General features: G+C 31.7%; 3 protein-coding genes across 7 annotated transcripts; 1 reads left to right on the top strand and 2 right to left on the bottom strand.

The window, feature by feature from the left end:
* Positions 1–381: 381 nt before the first annotated feature.
* Positions 382–3,466, bottom strand: LOC137826603 (WRKY transcription factor 71). Of its 2 annotated transcripts, XR_011083542.1 has the most exons (4): positions 2,597–3,466; positions 1,940–2,080; positions 516–1,583; positions 382–417 (listed from the first exon to the last, which is right to left on the bottom strand). XR_011083542.1 is itself a non-coding variant. In XM_068632626.1 (3 exons), the coding sequence occupies exons 1-3, from the start codon at positions 3,049–3,051 to the stop codon at positions 1,178–1,180; spliced, it is 1,002 nt and encodes a 333-aa protein (XP_068488727.1). In that variant the 5' UTR covers positions 3,052–3,466; the 3' UTR covers positions 382–1,177. The 2 variants fall into 2 exon arrangements, 1 of the variants encoding a protein (XP_068488727.1); XM_068632626.1 differs by having other exon boundaries at positions 382–1,583.
* A 4,487-nt stretch (positions 3,467–7,953) lies between these two features.
* Positions 7,954–14,207, top strand: LOC137824319 (forkhead-associated domain protein). Of its 4 annotated transcripts, none has more exons than XR_011083237.2 (6): positions 7,954–8,342; positions 9,049–9,248; positions 11,060–11,529; positions 11,698–11,771; positions 12,142–12,231; positions 13,840–14,207. XR_011083237.2 is itself a non-coding variant. In XM_068629901.1 (5 exons), exons 1-4 carry the CDS (start codon positions 8,168–8,170, stop codon positions 11,732–11,734), a joined length of 882 nt encoding a protein of 293 aa, XP_068486002.1. In that variant the 5' UTR covers positions 7,954–8,167; the 3' UTR covers positions 11,735–11,771; positions 12,142–13,586. The 4 variants fall into 4 exon arrangements, 1 of the variants encoding a protein (XP_068486002.1); XR_011083236.1 differs by lacking the exon at positions 13,840–14,207 and adding an exon at positions 13,295–13,586; XR_011083235.1 differs by lacking the exon at positions 13,840–14,207 and adding an exon at positions 13,295–13,586 and having other exon boundaries at positions 12,142–13,204.
* On the bottom strand, positions 12,984–15,492 carry LOC137824320 (two-pore potassium channel 3). Its single transcript, XM_068629902.2, has 2 exons — positions 14,451–15,492; positions 12,984–13,553 (listed from the first exon to the last, which is right to left on the bottom strand). The coding sequence occupies exons 1-2, from the start codon at positions 15,437–15,439 to the stop codon at positions 13,409–13,411; spliced, it is 1,134 nt and encodes a 377-aa protein (XP_068486003.1). The 5' UTR covers positions 15,440–15,492; the 3' UTR covers positions 12,984–13,408.
* Positions 15,493–17,888: the final 2,396 nt, after the last annotated feature.

The raw sequence follows: 17,888 nt of genomic DNA, 5'->3' as shown, positions 1-17,888 counted from the left end.
AATCCCATGAATCTGATAAAAGCAAGAGTGCTATATGTGATATCACTCACTTTTTTTTTTTTCTTAAAAAGGACTTATTCTCTAACAATTTCTTTATTCTTCTCAAAGACATTCATAGCTAATTTCAGCTTGCATTTGAATCATCTGGAGCTATGTTGATTCTTTCATTTCGTTTCACATCAAAACAAAAAAAAAAGAAGGACAAGTAACATTAGTACCTTAAGATCACATCAATCTTAGAAGTTAGGTATTTGTCCACTACAAAAAGTATAGTTACACACGCAAGCACATACACTATAACTCAAACGCCGCAATATATATGTATATATATATATATACACACACACGGTTCCCCTTCAAACAACCTTACTCATATACATGTTCTTGATTAATTCTCCCATCATTTGAATATAAGAACTGCAAAATGTTTGACATATATATACCAATTAATACAAAAAATTAGGAGCATAAAAATAGGAACTAATGAATAGCTAAGTTGCCATCGTGTTATTAACCTTCCGTTTCTGGTACTCTATAGCACCATACTCTTCTTGACCACCCTTTTAACTGTGTTAGTGATCCAAGAAACCATCACCTACTCCTGTCAATACCTTTCACTGACAATGATAATTCATACATTTCAATCCTCCTCTATATTTGCAACTTGCAAAGTACTCAAATGGAAAACGCACCGTCCATCTCTGACACTTTTGACAAAATTTACCAAACTATATATGCATTTAAGAATAATCAAGATCAATGTCATCTGCAGTAATTCCAAAGTACTCATTTAATGCTCTTAATTAGATCCCCAGCAACTACCATATATAGGCCTGTCTTCCATTTCCATACAAATATTCTTCATACATGACTTAAAGAGAGGAGATAATCAAGCAAAAAGAACCCACTACTTACTGCATAAATATATAGACAGTGTACGTGGATATACACTGCAACTCCACCATTTGTTAATAGAATTTGGTTAGTGCATGTTTGATTTTGTTTATCTTGAAAAAATAATGGCTTTTCTTAAAAAAAATATCAAGTTTAATGATAGTAAATTTTAATAACGGATAAGTTTAAAACATATTAATTTTTCCAGTATTGAAATATAAAACTAGTATTTTTTTTCTAAAATAAATAAATCAAAACATGCACCAAGTTTTCTTCAGTAAGTTCATGGCTCTTGTTTGGCTGGGAATGATGATGGCAGTAGGTCTTGCAACAAACCATAGTCACGAGGTAGTTGGAACTGGTGCTGGTGTTGGTGTTGTTGATGTTGTTGCTGCTGGAGATGGAGATTATGGGAAAGGTTTTGGTGGAACATTGGATTTGGGTGATCGTTTTGGCTATAACTTGGAAGAAACTGAGCAAGAAAATCTTGGGGTAAGCTTGAGCCCATATAAGAGGAACCAAAAAAGGGAGGTGCTGACAACATGCTGGCTGCACTGCCCCTTAGTGTTGCTGGACAGTGATGGTTGTGTTGCCCTTCATATGTTGTGATCACCACTGATGGATCTTGGAATGATCTTTCCACCCTTTTCTTTACACTGCACTTCTGACTGGTGCACCTATAGTAGCTCCTGCATGACAAATAAAGACTCTTGTCAGATTCAATATTCATACGTGACATGTGTAATTGATGAGACATAATTGCCATGAACTAATAATATTGTGATCATTTTCACTGTATGTTAGTAGATAACGAGAAACAAGCCGTTGCGAAGCTTTAATATATGACAAGATATGAATCATTACATCGATGACAATAATAACCAAACAAAATACTTTGTGTGTCAATGCATATATGATGATTTCGGCGCACAAATTCCACGACCCTTAATAATTTTTTTCAGCCATACAAAAAACAAGGCCTCATCATTTTTGCTCTGAAACGTTATGTAGATATAAGAAATTTCAAAATTGGAAAATAATGAACCTTGGGTAGGGACTATTCTTGACTGCTTTCTGTCCATATTTTCTCCATCTGTATCCATCTTCAAGGTTATCGATCTCACTTTTAGTCAAGAAGGCAAAACGAGGCTCTCTTGCCTTTTTCTCTTTCTTTTTAGACTTGTTCCTGAAACGCTCCAAAATATCAGTCAAATTCACCGCAACATATATGTGTGTGGCTCATGTAACACACCAAACCTATAGCAATTATTTTAGGGTTAAGTTCCTATGATTGTTCCACACTACTTCTCCATTTTATACACAAAACCTACATGATAATGTCTAGCATTCACGTACGGCACTATATATATAGTATAAGAAAGTATAGAATAGACAAGATTGATTGACCAAATTCATTTCATAAGAGACACTAACAGTCATAAACAACTGAAAAGACACGGAATGATATATGGGCATGATATGATTGCATTAGTAAATAGTAATTGAGAGAAGAAATTCAAAAATTCTATTTACATCTAGAAAATAAGATATATTAATTAATTAGATGATAATCAGATCCTATTCGTGTGTTGAAAGGAAGAAAAAGAGAAAGTGTACTGGAAAAAACCTTCTCACCCTCCATTGATCTATCGGAAATAAAAAGGAAATAGGGGCAAAAGAAGAATAGAGTAATTAAACCTACTCTTTCTTAGGCTTTTCTTCTCCTTCTTCGCACCCTTTTGGTTGCTTATCTTTCTTCTGGCTTTTGGTTGAGTCTTCTTCTATGAGTGCCTCAGCTTCATTGGACGAGGAGGAGACCGATGAATTGGGTGTTGACTGGTTCCCACTGATCCCTGCTGAGTCTCCTGCACCAGGCTTCTTGGGGTTTTCATCAATGGAGGAGATGACTTCAGATGATGAGCAAGACATGTCAAAGGCTCTAGAGAGGGTGTTGTAATCCATGGAACCATGTAAGCAGTCAGTGAAAGTGGTGCGATGATGAGAAGGACTATGATGAAAGCCTTGAAAGTTTTGTGTGGTAATTGGTGCAGAGTTGTTGTTGTCCCTAAAGGATGGAAAGCTTGAAGAGAGGTTGAGTTGATGTTCATGGTGGTTGTAATGAAAAGGGTCATAAAAACGATCCTTCTCATTCGCCATGGAAGAGAAGAAATGGGAGAAGGAGAAGGTTTTGGAGGAGGATGAAGAGCCAGAAAAAATAAAGGTAGCTTTGAGAATGATATTTGAGCTAAGACTTAAATTCCATGTGGTTGCTTGTTATGGGAAAGGGAGCTTTTGGCTTAGAACTTTGTTTTTCTTCTTTGCTTTTATTCCTTCTACTTTTGCACCCTCACTTTAGTGTTTGGAGCTAATTGGGGAGTGTTTCTCTATCTTAATCTTTCTAAACTCACTGTGTGGTTCATTTTTTTCTAAAGCAAATAATCAATTTTTCTTTTTCAAAAATAAAAAATAATAATCAATTCTTATACCTGCTTCTTCTGCATGTGGCGTGATTTCTTGATCCAATAGTAGTACATCGTATATTCTCACTCAACATCTATTCATATTTTACATCAACTCTTCAACACTGTTCAAAACAATATCTTTTATACATTTTTTTGTCTTGAGAAAACGATAAAGTTGTCTTCTCATGACCTGAGATTGCGAATTCAAATCTTAAAAATACCATGCCCCTCTATTTTTTTTCCTGTTCATACAATGTGCAATTTGACATATTTTAAAGAGGGTAAAAGAAATATAAAAAGGAATCAGCATGAGCAAAAAAAAAATAGTCTTTAAAAGGCAATTGATTCGATAATTATTAGTGAGTTGGTTGAAAGATTTATTGCCTATTAGTTGATAGCGACTTCTCATTTAATTGAAAGCACTCCCTATTAATTTATGATTTATTTAATCATTTTGAATCTAATCAAGGACAAAGAAAATAACAAGTTGAATAATGCTTGCATGCTAAGAACTTTCTCTCTTTATACAATATAAGATATTTGATGTTAAGAATACAAGAATTGTAACAAGGTTTTGGCTTGCTTTTGTAATGTTTTGAGAACAAAAAAACAATTTAAAACATTGACCTTAAATTTACTTTGTGTGTTCATTCGAGCTCCACGTATGTGGTTTGGTAGGATAGTATATGATGGTGTGGTTTTGTAGTATTTTTAGACAACGAGATTAATATATAAACAAAATTATAATTAGTGTGATTGTTAAAGAAATTTATTTTTGGAGAGAGAAGGGTCCTAATCACGTTGTTAAGAAGGGGTGTTATTAGTCAAAATTTCCGACTATAAGCATTTTGCTAGTGTAATTTTGGAGGTTTATGCTTACACGTGTCGCACGTATGGGCACCGGCATTTGACCGCAGAGTGGCACGTACGAGAGATTCTTTCGCTGCTATTGTTGATTCTTCTTCTTCTTGCGTATTTTAATAGAAAAATGATTATAATTAAATAAAAAATGATTATAATTAAATAAAAAATGAATATTATTAAATAAAAAATGAAAATTGAATATTTGATTAAATGAAAAATGTAAATTGAATAATGCGGAGAGAAAGAAAAACTTGTGCCGTTCCTGATCACGCCTATGCCTATGTCTATGGGTATCTATGTATGTGTTGATGATGGTGAGTGGGTTTTGACATCACATTCCTTTTTTATGCCTTATCATGTGTTCATGTGCTCACACTATCACATTCGCATCATATCAAAATCACCCAAATTGGATGGTCAAAATCTTAAGTACCAAACCCTAATTTGATTTCATGAAACCTATAAGTGTATCATATATAATATAATTTCAAAATTACTTCATTTTAATAAAAATTTATTTTCCTGTGATGATGAAACATCATTCTTAAGAGTAATAAGCTAGATTTCATGTAGTTATAAAAAATATTTATACCATATATTATAATAAAAGGTAGAAAAACAGCTTTTAATTTTTATTCCCAGTTTGATTGCTTTTGTAGACATGGCTCGTGGAATCATATTTTTTGCCTTTTCGATTCATTTCATATTAGGATTGAAATTAAAGACTTTTTTTATGTCAGTGTAGACTAGGAGACTCTAAAAATATAATTTTTTAAATAATAATGATAATGATAATGAAATATTGATTAATTAATTATAGGTCTGATGCAAATCTTATATTGTCTTGTCTTTTCAAAGTAGGCAGTTTAATAATATGAAAAAGAAGCACATCTTTATTAGCTCAACTTTTTTATAAAGAAAATAAAAGTAAATAATTTATATATTATTTTTTTTTCGCAAAAATTCAATGGGATTTAATGATTTTATAACCATCCAACGCGGAAACACATATATTCTACACATGTATATCCGTATTTTTGTTCTTTTGTTTAACTTCTACTATCATAAAAATTTAATATATATATATATAAAGTAATTTTGAATGAATTAAAATTGAAAAAAAAATAATATGTAAAATAAAAATTATGATTAATGAATATTTTTTTTTCTATAATTTTAGTTTCTCTTATTTTTTAAGTTTTTTTTTCTTTCATTGGTAGCTTTAAAAATGAAGTTTATTTTATTTGATAGGTGAGATTTGATGTGGAAATTGAGTAAGAGTATGTTTTTTCTTCTTCTTTGTTGTTGTTTTAAAATAAGAAATTAAGAAATAATTATGAGTTAGTGTGCATATAAAAAATTGTCCCATAATATTAATTTAAAAAATTAAAAAATAATTTTATATTTTTTGTCATAACAAAATACTCCATTGTACTAATAAAATGAGATATAATAGATAAGGTTAAAATAAATAAAAAAATTATATACACTAAAAACCAGTTATAAAGAGGAATCATCTTATATACAGTATAGATAATGTGGTGTTTTTATACCAGATTGGATAAATCCTTCTTATAATTTTTTTTATAAAATTAATTTATACTGGTAAATATGATAATACATGTAAATTAATATATATATATATATATATATATATATATATTTAAGTACAAGTTAGTTTATCTGATTAAGTACAATGCCATTTTAATACCAGATAAGCTTTTTTTTTCTTTTGCGAAAAAATATTCTAAATTTTAGTTCCATATTAATTCATTCTTAGCCTTTTTTTTATTAATAGTAGAAATGCTAAAATTGAATTTTATCATGTTATCATTCTTACAAATAGATGGCATGCATTTTTCTTTGAACATAATTGATATTTAAATTTATCTTTTTTTAAAATAATAAATATTTGTTAATTGTGTTGGGATTGAAATATGGATATAACAAATCTCAGGCATAAGTTACCTTCTTAAATTTTAACCAATCAATGGTTATTTTATAACTATTTTTCTTCAAATATTAAAATATGATAAAAAAAAGAGAGTTTAAATTCACATTAACTGTAATTTTTTAAGTAAAATATTGCAGCATTCAATTAATTTACTCTTCATGACAATTTGAGATTAGATAATAGGGTAGCGGAATTTACACTGTCAATGGGTTTAAATTAATTTTTAACAAAAACCATAAATCTATATACAAAAACAAAGAAACTATATTAAAATTTTAAAGATTGTTCAATTCATTTTTTTAATAATATTTAACTTTATTATTATTTTTAATAACACCAATGATTTTTCTCCTTTAATAATTAGGCCAGTCTTAATAAATAGAATGACTATTTGTATAAATATAAAAAAATCTGAATGATATTAAAATGAATATTATTTTTACATTTAGATGGTTGGTAAAGCAAAGACTTTTTGATGGGTGGGTTGGTGCAAACTCAACAATCACCACCGCCCATTCAACACTCATAACACTAACCAACCTCTTTTTATTATCAGAACTTATAATAAATAAATATAAAATTGACAAACAAATATATATATATATATATATATATATATATATATATATATTTAGTCAAATATAAAACATACACTTTTATTAGATATAAAGATAAAAAGAAATAATTTTTTTGTTGAAAACTAAAGTTTAGAATCATGGTCATTCCCTTGACTTGACTGACCATGGATCGCATTTATTTACAAGCTGCAATTTTTAGTTAAACTACTTTACTTAATTAATCTCATTTAAAAAAATACTACATTAAATTTTATAATTTTTTAAAATCATCAATAAATTACATCCTCTCACTTGTGTTAGAAAAATTAAAAGTTTAATTAAAGTGAATATTTTTCTCCCTTGTGATGAAATAATTTATGAATTATTTAAATAATTGCTAAATATGGTTGTTGTGTTGACCAGAAAATGGATGGGAAGCAGGATTTGCTGGGTTCATGATTACCCTTCTTTGTTTGACAAGTGAAAACTCTTTACAGCAGCATGAAATTGTTGACATGTTTTAGTGCTTTTGGTTGGATTAGACTTCCTAACTTCAATCTCACTTCCTCACATTCATCCATTGCCACAATCTTCATTTATATCATTTTATGTATCATCTTAAATCTTTCTTTCAATTCATTATAAAAAGCAAAAATCTTTGTTGGATATCATTCTCTTCCCTCTCTATCTACATTTGAATCTTAGATTATTATTGCAATATTTCATTCTCAACAAAAGGGTATTAGACATTTTATTATTACTTGATATTAAAATGAAATTAGTAAAAAGGTGAGTCTTTGAAATTAAATTTGAAATTTTGAAAAAAATATTTACTCTTAGCCAAATCTGTACATAAAGATTATTTTGTTTTGCTCCTTTGTTTTTGTTTTAAATATTTGTATATTTCTTGCTTAGAATCTTGTACTTTTTATTTCCTTTTAAGGGAAAATTTGTTTTAAAAGTAAGGGTTGTATATTATGTACCAAGAAATAAATTGACTGTACCAAAAAGAGGGTTAAAGATTGAAACGCTTTATCTTGAATTTATGATTATTAAATTAAGATCATAATAAGAAAAAGAATGAGAAAAAGGATAAAAAGTAATATCATTTTTAAAAAAAAAATTGAGATATCTTCATATCATGATTTTTGTACACTTTATTAACTTTTATTTTACAATAAAAAAAACTTTATATATTAATTCTGTAACATTCTAGATTCCTGACCCTGACAAGAAGTAAAAATGTTATTAACATAAACTGATTTGGCTCCAATCTTAACATGTGTTTTAAGGTTTAGTGAAGATTGTTTTCACTAAATATTGAATTTGACATTTTCCGTATGAATCTACCTTAGATTGAACACATCCATTTAACTGGTTATGAGAAGTTGTTCGAAAGTGTAAGGTTGCAGAGTGGAAGGGAGAAAGGGTTGATAATGAACTGTGTTAGAGTGACAGCTATGGCTATGGCTGTTCCTTCATGGAGGAGGCCCACGTGCTGCTTTTCTTCTTCTTCTTCTTCTTCTTCTTCTCCAGTTGTCATCAACACAGAGCAACTGCGTTCTCAACTTGATCACCTTCATGCTGAGGCTGACGCCACCAGAGCCAAGGGTAACCCTACCCTACCCATTTCAAATTGTTCTTCTTCAAGCCATTGCTACCTTCTTTCATTCTGACTTTGTTTCTCTATTTGAATTAATGTTTTCCGAAAAACACCCTTTACAGTCAGGCCCATGAGTATGATTAAGGTTTTAGTTTTTCACTTTTTCATTACAATTCTTACTGAAAGAAATATAACGGAACAGCTGTACAAAGGTTTCGTGAAGTAAAGATTGAGGATTGAGGCTTATATTGAAATAATATAAAGGAGTAATTCACCAATTGGACCTTGAAAGTATTACTTTTGTAAGAAAAATTGCTTAAGTAGGTTAAGAGGTATTTAAAATCGTGTTATGTAGTCCTTAAATATTGAAAATTTCTTCAAATTAGTTTCGGAACTGTACTGAAATACACAAACTTAGACAATACAATGATGGATATTCAATACTTCACAGTCTGCTTAAACAATTTTATTACTTTAGGAACTATTTAGGCGAGGGGCCAATTATTTGAGGTTGAGATTGGTGGTTTATTTATTTTATAAAAGCACACCTCGAAATGGGGTTATTGGGGATGGAAAAGAGAGAGGGAAATAGGAAGAAAAAGTGATAGATAGTGATATGATGAAAAAGGAAGAGAAACAAGAAGAAAAAGGGGAGGAAATTGAATGAGTGATTGGTATTTTTCTAATACAAAACTGATATGTGGTTGTTAACAGCAACTAATGCTAGATTGAGGCTTTTGCGGTTATCAGAAGCTGCAGAGAAGCTTCAAAAACAGGCAGCTCTAAGTATTCAAAAGAGGGAGGAAAATTACGCAAGGGAAATGCTTTTTCAGAGGAAGAAGGTGTTGCAGGCTTTAGACAAGTCTAAAAGACGCATTGAATTGCTTGATGAGCTTTCAGCAAAGCTAAGTGAGGTAAAGTGAATTCATTTGTTTTACAATCTTAGTTTCTTTTGTCATTTTGACAATGATGCCATCATTATCATAAATATCAATACATTTGAGGGAGAACACCTTTGTTAAGTAAGTTATGAATTGTTCCTATCATTAGAGTGTTAGATTCTTAATCTAATGCATTGCCAATATGTTTGAGGAAGGGATTTATTTCAAGTGTTTTCGGAAAAGTTGTTAATTGTTTACAGATAAAGGCATGAGCATCTGCAGAAGGAACTGTGGACCTACTAGGAAGCACCGATACCTATGCAGAATACTCTGTTGCCATATCCTACAATTTTTGGGCATGATACTTATCGGACGTGGCTTGAGTATGAGTAAAGAAAATGAGTCAACACCTATTCTTGGCTAAACGCTACTATAATAAAAAACTAAAAAAGAAATTGAAAAGGAACAACTTATATTATTAGTAATTCATGACTCTTTTTTTAGGCTTGTTTTCCATAATACTTAACTAGTTATTTTAACTGTAGATACATGTTTCTTATTTAGAATTCTATTGTGAAGGATGTTATTACTGGGAAACCGTATCAAAATTGTTTTTATAGTGTAAATTCTATAAATCTTAATTCTCAATTGAGATTTTTGTCACATTGGTTATCTGTATACATCAAAGGTGGTGTAGTGTCCTATATATTGAACATTAGTCATTTCCCGGTGTCGTCGAAGTTGCTGCTTCGTATATATGCCTCTCAGGCTATTGTTTTCTTCTGTCTGCATATATCACTCCCTTCTCTATGGTCATTTGAGAAGGATTCCCAATTCTCATCTGTTTGTATAAGTTATTTCTCTGTAAACTGTTCCTTTCTAATTAAAAATTGTACTAGCTATGGAAAATAAGTAAATTGCAAATTTTTCAATGAAACCACCAAAATAACTTTCATGTTTTCATGTTAAAAATGCACTTTGGAAATATCCTTTTGTACCCCCTTTGAATTTTTCTATTAGAATTGATTGTATCCGTGTATAGAACTATCTGCAGTCAAAGTATTACAACCAACATCTTTTGTAGAAGGTGATGATGAAAAGCGGGTTCCTTCCATCAGTTCAGTGAATGTCCCTCACCTCATTTGCTACTAGCTTGTCATTTATAGTATGCACCATGTGAAAATTATCAGTGTCCAGGAAGACAGTGGATGGATGGGGTGGCATTGACTTCAATATTGCAAAAGACCAAACTGCTTTTGAATTTATCTGTCGCGAAATTATTTGAAGGCATCATTTTTCTGTGGTTTTGCTTAGTCTGAACATGGAGAGTTCCATAGCAAACCCCAACATAATATTTGTATAGAGTTTTATAGTTTGTACAGTTGCATTTATTTGCAAGTTCAAAATACATAAAAGTATATACATCTTACATTGCTACAAAACTCATAAGATGTTAAATCATGTAACTGGATTTCATATATTCTCATTTGGTAATTAAGCTTTTTAGACCATGTAACTTGGTTGTTCCAAAACTATAAGCTGTTAATATGTAGGTCACGTGTAAGCTTTATGCTAGAGAAATTAAAAAATAAATAAGTAATGATTACCTTTAGTGATGGTCTCTAAATCTATATTTCTGTATGTTCTACTGACTGATGGGCATAACTATACCTGTCAACCCACACTGTTAGTGCTGAATATCTCATGTATTTCAAAATTATATTTTTGGTTTGCGTCTATTTATAATGTTTATTCTTTCTCTTGGTCTGTATGTGAATGTTGCTATTACTTAAAATGTGCATTTTTATTAACTGTACAATGAAATAAATCTATTGTGGTTTCAGGCAATATCTTTCAAAGAAAGTCAGCTAATTGGAAATACTGTGAACATTGAAGACATAACAGAAGATGCTTCAAGTCCAGTTCGAATTATTGCTCCAAAGGAGGAAGTTCAAAATGATTTCACTAAGGATGACTCAGATCCTGAAACGATGGACTTCGACAATATTCAAGATGTGCAACTTTCTATTGAAAGTGAGGGAAATCCACTGGATGATAAGGAGATTCAGAATCTTCAGGAATCCCTTAGTATAGGAAGTTCAAATGAAGACAATTTAGCCAGAAAGTTGTCAGAAATATCCTCTTATGAGGATTTCATGGAACGGATAGATAAAAAACTGAGTGAAATTGAAGCTGAGCTAGTTACTGTTTTGAACGTCTCAGCCTTGGTAGTTGATAATGAAGAGAGACCAAAGAATTCCAGGTTGCAACAAACAATTGAACTCCTTGAGAGCATTCATGGGATTAGGCAGAGGTACAACTCATTGATAGATCAATGCATAATTCTTATTGTTTCCTTTGAAGATTTAACTATGAAAATCAATTTAGAGTAGGTTCTCTCTGGTGATTTTGAATTATTATGAATATTCATATTACGATGAAGAAAAGTAATATAACACCTTTTCAATTCTCAATCTCACAGAATTAGAAGTACCAAGGAGGAAAAACTGAGGATCTGATAAATTTTGTTTTGCTTTACTCATCTTCTACATCCAGGTGAGAACTAACTTTATTCGTCATAAAAAGGTCTGCAAAAATTTTCTTGTATCCCTTAATCGCTTAATGTGGAAACAGAAAAAGGCACATCCGAGATGAAAGAGATGTTGATATCTTAATTTAGCATTATTCTTTACAAATTGTGATCATATGATTGATCATAGAGGACAGCAGATTGAGAAATTGGCCTTATAAGTAAGGACTAAGAGTTGCCCAGTGAAGTTGCTTGTCCATTGTCTTAACTTGCATTTCAAACTTTTCTGACCTTAATCTGTCTCCTAAATGAACGTAGTAATGATGAAGTATTTTTCGAGGATTCCATGAGATGTCCTTTTTGTGTATGGTAATGCAGCATCACTTTACCTTGCAGGTTACCCCTAAAAGTTTCTTGTTGTTGTCATGACTCGGGAGGAATTAGATATTTAATCATGAATCTACTTTGTTCCAGGCAGGCTAAAAGGTTGGCTTTTTTTGGTTTTAAATATTACTTCCATGATTCGCATATTTTATAAGGTTTACTATACTATCCTTTTGCTCTAAACTTTGTCAGATTTTTTTTAGTCCTTGATCACAATTTTGACAGATATTAGCCTTTGAATTTTTTCTCCTTTAACATTCTTGGTTTTTATTATCAAGTACAACTTTAATTGATACGAAGTTGACGACCTGGTGATGTCATTTAGGAGTCTAATGAGACAGTTCTATAAATGTGTGTGTGTGTGTTTTAGTAAATTATGCTTTTAATCACTCATCAACTGGTATGAATAGATGACAAATTAACTCATTTATTAATCACTACTGACCGATTCATTTGTTTTGATATTACTGTTATTGTTTTAGCTGCTGATTTTCTAAGTCTATTATCGTGATGAATGCTACCATTTTGCATACCCTAATTGTTACAAAAAGGCTGTGTTGCCACTACAAGTTTAAAACTTTTCAATTGCAGAAAATGATTTGTTGAATGTTCAGAACAAAAAATGTATTCATAACTAGACTGCACAAATTTCTGTGAACTAATGTAATAATTATGCTAACACCTTCAGCAGTTTTCTTGCATCTGAAAGGTCCCTTGCGTGATTTTTAAAACGTATTAGTTTGAAGTATGGTATGTTTAACTACTATCACAAATTCACTTGCTCACAAACCTGCCAAATCCAAGATGTTTAACGGTACTCATCATAGAGGGAGCCATTCAGATGGGCAGTCCCATTTACGCAAGAAACTTGTCAAATATTATTCAGAATAGAGTACCACAAAATTCCAAATTGTGTATTCTTTTTACATTGAGGTATGACATACAAAGTAAGAATAATAGTGGGCACCCGTGATATTATGCTTTTCAATTTTCACAAGTGTTGGTGCAAGTAAAGGAAATGCTTCTATTCACTGAGTATCCGTATTTCATGCGTATGGACAACTGATAGCAAATGGTTGGTAATGATGTGCATCACACTTTTAGTGTTTGACCAAAACATAATAAGTGATGAGCTAACATCTTTGTGGCCTGATGATGGTCTCAGGTTTCAGTAGCAAAAACAGTCGCTCCATTCACAGGATAAGATTGCAAACATGATACACTCTACATTAGTGGTAGTCTCGTATACTGCTGCGGCCTTTTAGAAGAGATGTTTGAATTAGACAGTTTCCATGAGACCAGCAAGAGTAATCTTGCCGTACATGCCATGTTCCAAGGAATCAAATTGTTTACTTATTTGCAGAATGTCTAACTCTGTAATCTTCCCCATTTGCTTGAGCTTGTATATGACAAATTCGGACTTGCTGCACTAATAAAAACAAAATGTTTAACAAAAATGAATAAAAGTGATAACTCAGTAGTCAGTATTCTCTATTGAACTAAATTATTGTATAATCTTTGCATGTGGTAGAGACCTATTGGCTCAACCCGAGAAGTCGTTTTGATGCCTTTAGGACATCAGTTTCTATATTGCAACATACAGTTCGAAGCCATTGTCAACCAACCATAGTGGAATTATGTCACTATTAATCGTGAGAACCAAACACTTGGCATTTGAACTGAGTTCATTTTCCTTTTTCAATCATTCAGCTACAGATAGTTCCTAAGGTCATTATGCTGTTTTGGTTACTTCAGACTGAAGAGGGTGAAATCATATGGCCATAAGAGAGATGTGAAAGGACTTTTAACTAAGAAGATGCAAATTTACAGTGGAGTGTTGGGACAAGGGTGAAAAAGATTATTTATCCTGTTGTACTGCATGATATTTTTTTTTTATTTAAAATAAAATAGTCCTTTGAAACGGTGGTAAACTATATATGCACATGTCCAGTCTTTAAATATTAATGAATCCTGGTATGAGATTACGAGGATCCTTTGATTTCTGTGCCCATCATGCTTTTTTAGCTGTAATTTGTAAAGCTAAAACAATTAGAAATGTTCAAGTAAACTGATTTACTCAGGGCTCCCGTTTGCTAGTTTATCATTACTCCTAATTTATTACTATTTACCAAGTCGCTAAAACAGGATTTAGCTAAGGACTTCTTCTAGTATTCTATTCATTCTTGCTTTTTTAAATAGGCTTCGACTTATTATAAATATTGTTGTAAACAACGAACTGATTCTGCTGTAATCCATTTATACAAGTGAAAATAATATGGAAAGATATTATATGGAGGTGTACTATAAACATCCTGACATACCTGATTGATCCATCGTTATCAAGGTCTGCAGCCGCCAAATCTGACAAGGTTATCTTCTTCTGAAGAACCCATTTTGCCATGTTACGATTTCTTTTGTGAATACTATATTCTGTGAGGTATAAAAAGGCCCTGGCAACAGCCAATGTGCTTACCAAAAGCCATATAATCGCAAAGCATCTTCCGGCTACGGTTCTGATAGAAATATCCCCATAACCAACCGTTGTAACAGAGGTAATGGAGAGATAAATACTGTCATCCCAATTCAGGTCCTCAACAAAGTGCATTGTGACTGTTCCTATAGCAATGCAGCTAATGACAACAGCCAAAGCCAGACAAACTTTGGTTCTTATCCTCATTCTTCCTTTCTCTTCATCAACCATATACGTCCTGAGAATTTTCTTATATCGATTTTCATCCATCATGTTCAACAAGAATGCCTCTTGTGTATCGCAAATGTGTGCAACCAACACATTCAGCAGAAAACCAATAAATCCAAAACCCACTAAAATGAAACCACATGTAAAGACTTTGGTAAAAGTGGAGTCAGGAACGATATCTCCATATCCAATAGTGCAGAGAGTTACCACTGTAAAGTACACAGCATCCAAAGGCCTGAAAGTGGTAGTGCCCCTGAAACTCCCAGTAATCATGTACACTGCTACCCCAGTTGCCACATACAAGAAAACACCAATAAAAGATAGTCTAACTATTAAAGTTGATGACTTGTCCGGTTCAGAGGGCTCTTCAAAATCTACCGCCGTGTCAGCAAATAATAAAGATGGTGCAGAACGAGAACGCTGGATAAACCTTCCTTTCATGCAGGCCAAGTTGGGTCTGAGGTTAAAAGAACTCTTAGCTTCATTGGTGGTATGAGGCGTACTAGATTGGAATAGTGATGAGGCAAGATCAAGACCATGGACAGATAGTTCCTTGGGTGGTGAGTCTGTTTCTTCTTCTCTGGAGCAAGAGTTCAAGAGGGGCTTCTGCATGGTGCATTCAGATTGCAGTTCAGGAGTGGGGAGGAATAATGATTGCAAGCTAGTATCATTCTCACAGCTTCTTTCAACTACTAGTCAAAACTTTGAGAAGAATGGGGGGTACACTTGTGCTGTGGCTGAGACTCATAATGCATTCGCCTTCTGTCAATTCAAGCTCATGCATTTGTTTGTGAAGGAAAAAGTGAGTGTTCAATACACTTGCAGCAAAAAAAAAGACAAAAACAGAGAGACTTTTTTCTATGTTTAAAGTATACTAAAACAACAAAATAGGAAAAATTAAAATTATGCACCTGAATATCCATTTTTGAAACTTTGAAACTTTATTCAATTATACGAAAATTCTATGTGTATCCTTAACTCTCTTGTCAACTCTAGTGAGTGGAAACCTGAAAAACAAAAATATTTTTTTAAAAATTTGATAGTGGAAATGAGAATGCAGATACCTATGCATCCTTTAAATAGAAACTTTCGATTATATCTTTATTTGTTTCGTATTGTTTCCATTACCTTATTTTAAAGCATTTGAAAATAGTTGCTTTTATTTCATATGTATTTTCTTATGCTAACGAAAAAAGTATAATAATATTCTACTAAAGTATTTATTGCTAACTAAGGTAGCTCATAATGCTGTAAGACTTCAGAGGGCAAAAAGTCATGAATATTAAACAACAAAAAGGGCTATTATAGATTCATTTATGTAATCATCTTCATCTAAAAATATTTCATGAGATAAATCATTTCTCAAGTCAAATCGACCCTGGAGCTTTTATTTTTTTACATTTCATCTTCATTACTCTTTCCAGCAACGCTCTTGCTGCATTTCCTCTCAGCTGTTGAAGAAGTTCAACAACAATCTCCTCCCAAGCATGGAGTGACCATTTCACTCTTATAACCTGTCAGGTCATACAGTAATTCAACTAAAAAACAGTTATCACTATAATAATTTCATAATTTTCCATGCAACAAAATGAATTAAGGATCCATAAGATTGATGTTGATATAAATAAGAATTACATCAGAACTTCCAAATAGAGAATTCTTCCTTATGAACATAAAACTCTGCTGCATAATCAGTAATAATATGATTCACAAAACTATAAGTTCATCTATAGCAGATTCTCTCAGTAAAGTATTATTCATTCAGTAATTGCATAATTATCTGGGCTGATAATCTTCTAATTTCTTGGTTCAGTATTATAGGAAACAGATGCAAATCCTCATGGTTCCTCCTACCAGGAAGGAAAGAACATTGTATATCCAAGTTAGACAAAAAGAAAGATAAAATGCGCGCCTATGTTACAAATTTTAAGTTCTTATATATAATGATCCAATGCGATCACCTGTTCATAAACATCAATTCAACTTCATCTGCAGTCACAAATGTTTTTACGAAACAACCTATGATACCAAAATTAGTTAGCAATAGTTATGATGACACTGCATACTAGATAGTCATTCCACCAAAGTATAATTTTAGATGAGGATGGAATGTTACGAAGTAAATCATTCATAAAGATCCAAAACATTCTTTTTATATCATAAAAGAAACCTCTGATAGGAGTAAGAAAAAAACAAAAAAGGGAGATTGTACAACTTCTTAATGAGTGTGTATTTTTTGGGTTTTAAGAGAAGCCTTGCTATGTATCTTCTCTGTGATGAAATGCAGGTGAGGCTTCCAGGTGGATGCAACCATATATCACACATGAAAATGCATATCATCAACAAGATTCCTAAAATAACTCAGTTCTGCACCCTTTTGTTTTTCTGACAAATGATACTGAACAAGCCCTGTACCCCTGCACATGGGTATTCTATAAAAAAAAAATTTCAACAATTAAAACACTATAACTATAAGTTACACTACAGAAACATAAATTATAGAGTTGAACATTCAATTCAATTCAATTCAATAAATAATAAATAACTAATAAAAATGATAATTAATAAATAATGATAACTAATGAATAATACACAAATTATTTTTGTTTATAAATAAATAAATTAGACAATACAAAATTTTGAATTACATACTTTATCCCAACTTTTATCTACACACGAAAAAAAAATAAAAAAATAACTTCATCTCTTCAGCTTGGCACAAATCTCACGTTGTAAGTGAACTCTGAAAATAATTTCAATATCATGTTATAATGTTATAATAATAATAGTAATCAATGTACAAAGTAAAATGAATTACATAACACAAAAAACATTGAATATAACAATGATGAATAAAAATATGTGTTTCTCAATCGAAACAGGACTTAAGCATGAAAAATTGTGGAATTTCCACTTAATAGAGAACTAACCTTTCTAACCTTTCGATGAACCATATTCCCATAGCTAAAACGAGCCTACACTCAAACTCGACTTGTATAGTTTTGTTTCACAAACCTGGCCAAAGACCGACTATCATGACTTCTCTGAGCTTTACTTCGCA

Source organism: Phaseolus vulgaris, chromosome 8, assembly GCF_051622355.1.
Source record: "Phaseolus vulgaris cultivar YP4 chromosome 8, ASM5162235v1, whole genome shotgun sequence".
Taxonomy (NCBI): Eukaryota; Viridiplantae; Streptophyta; class Magnoliopsida; order Fabales; family Fabaceae; genus Phaseolus; species Phaseolus vulgaris.
This window is presented reverse-complemented; position numbering and strand designations above follow the sequence as displayed.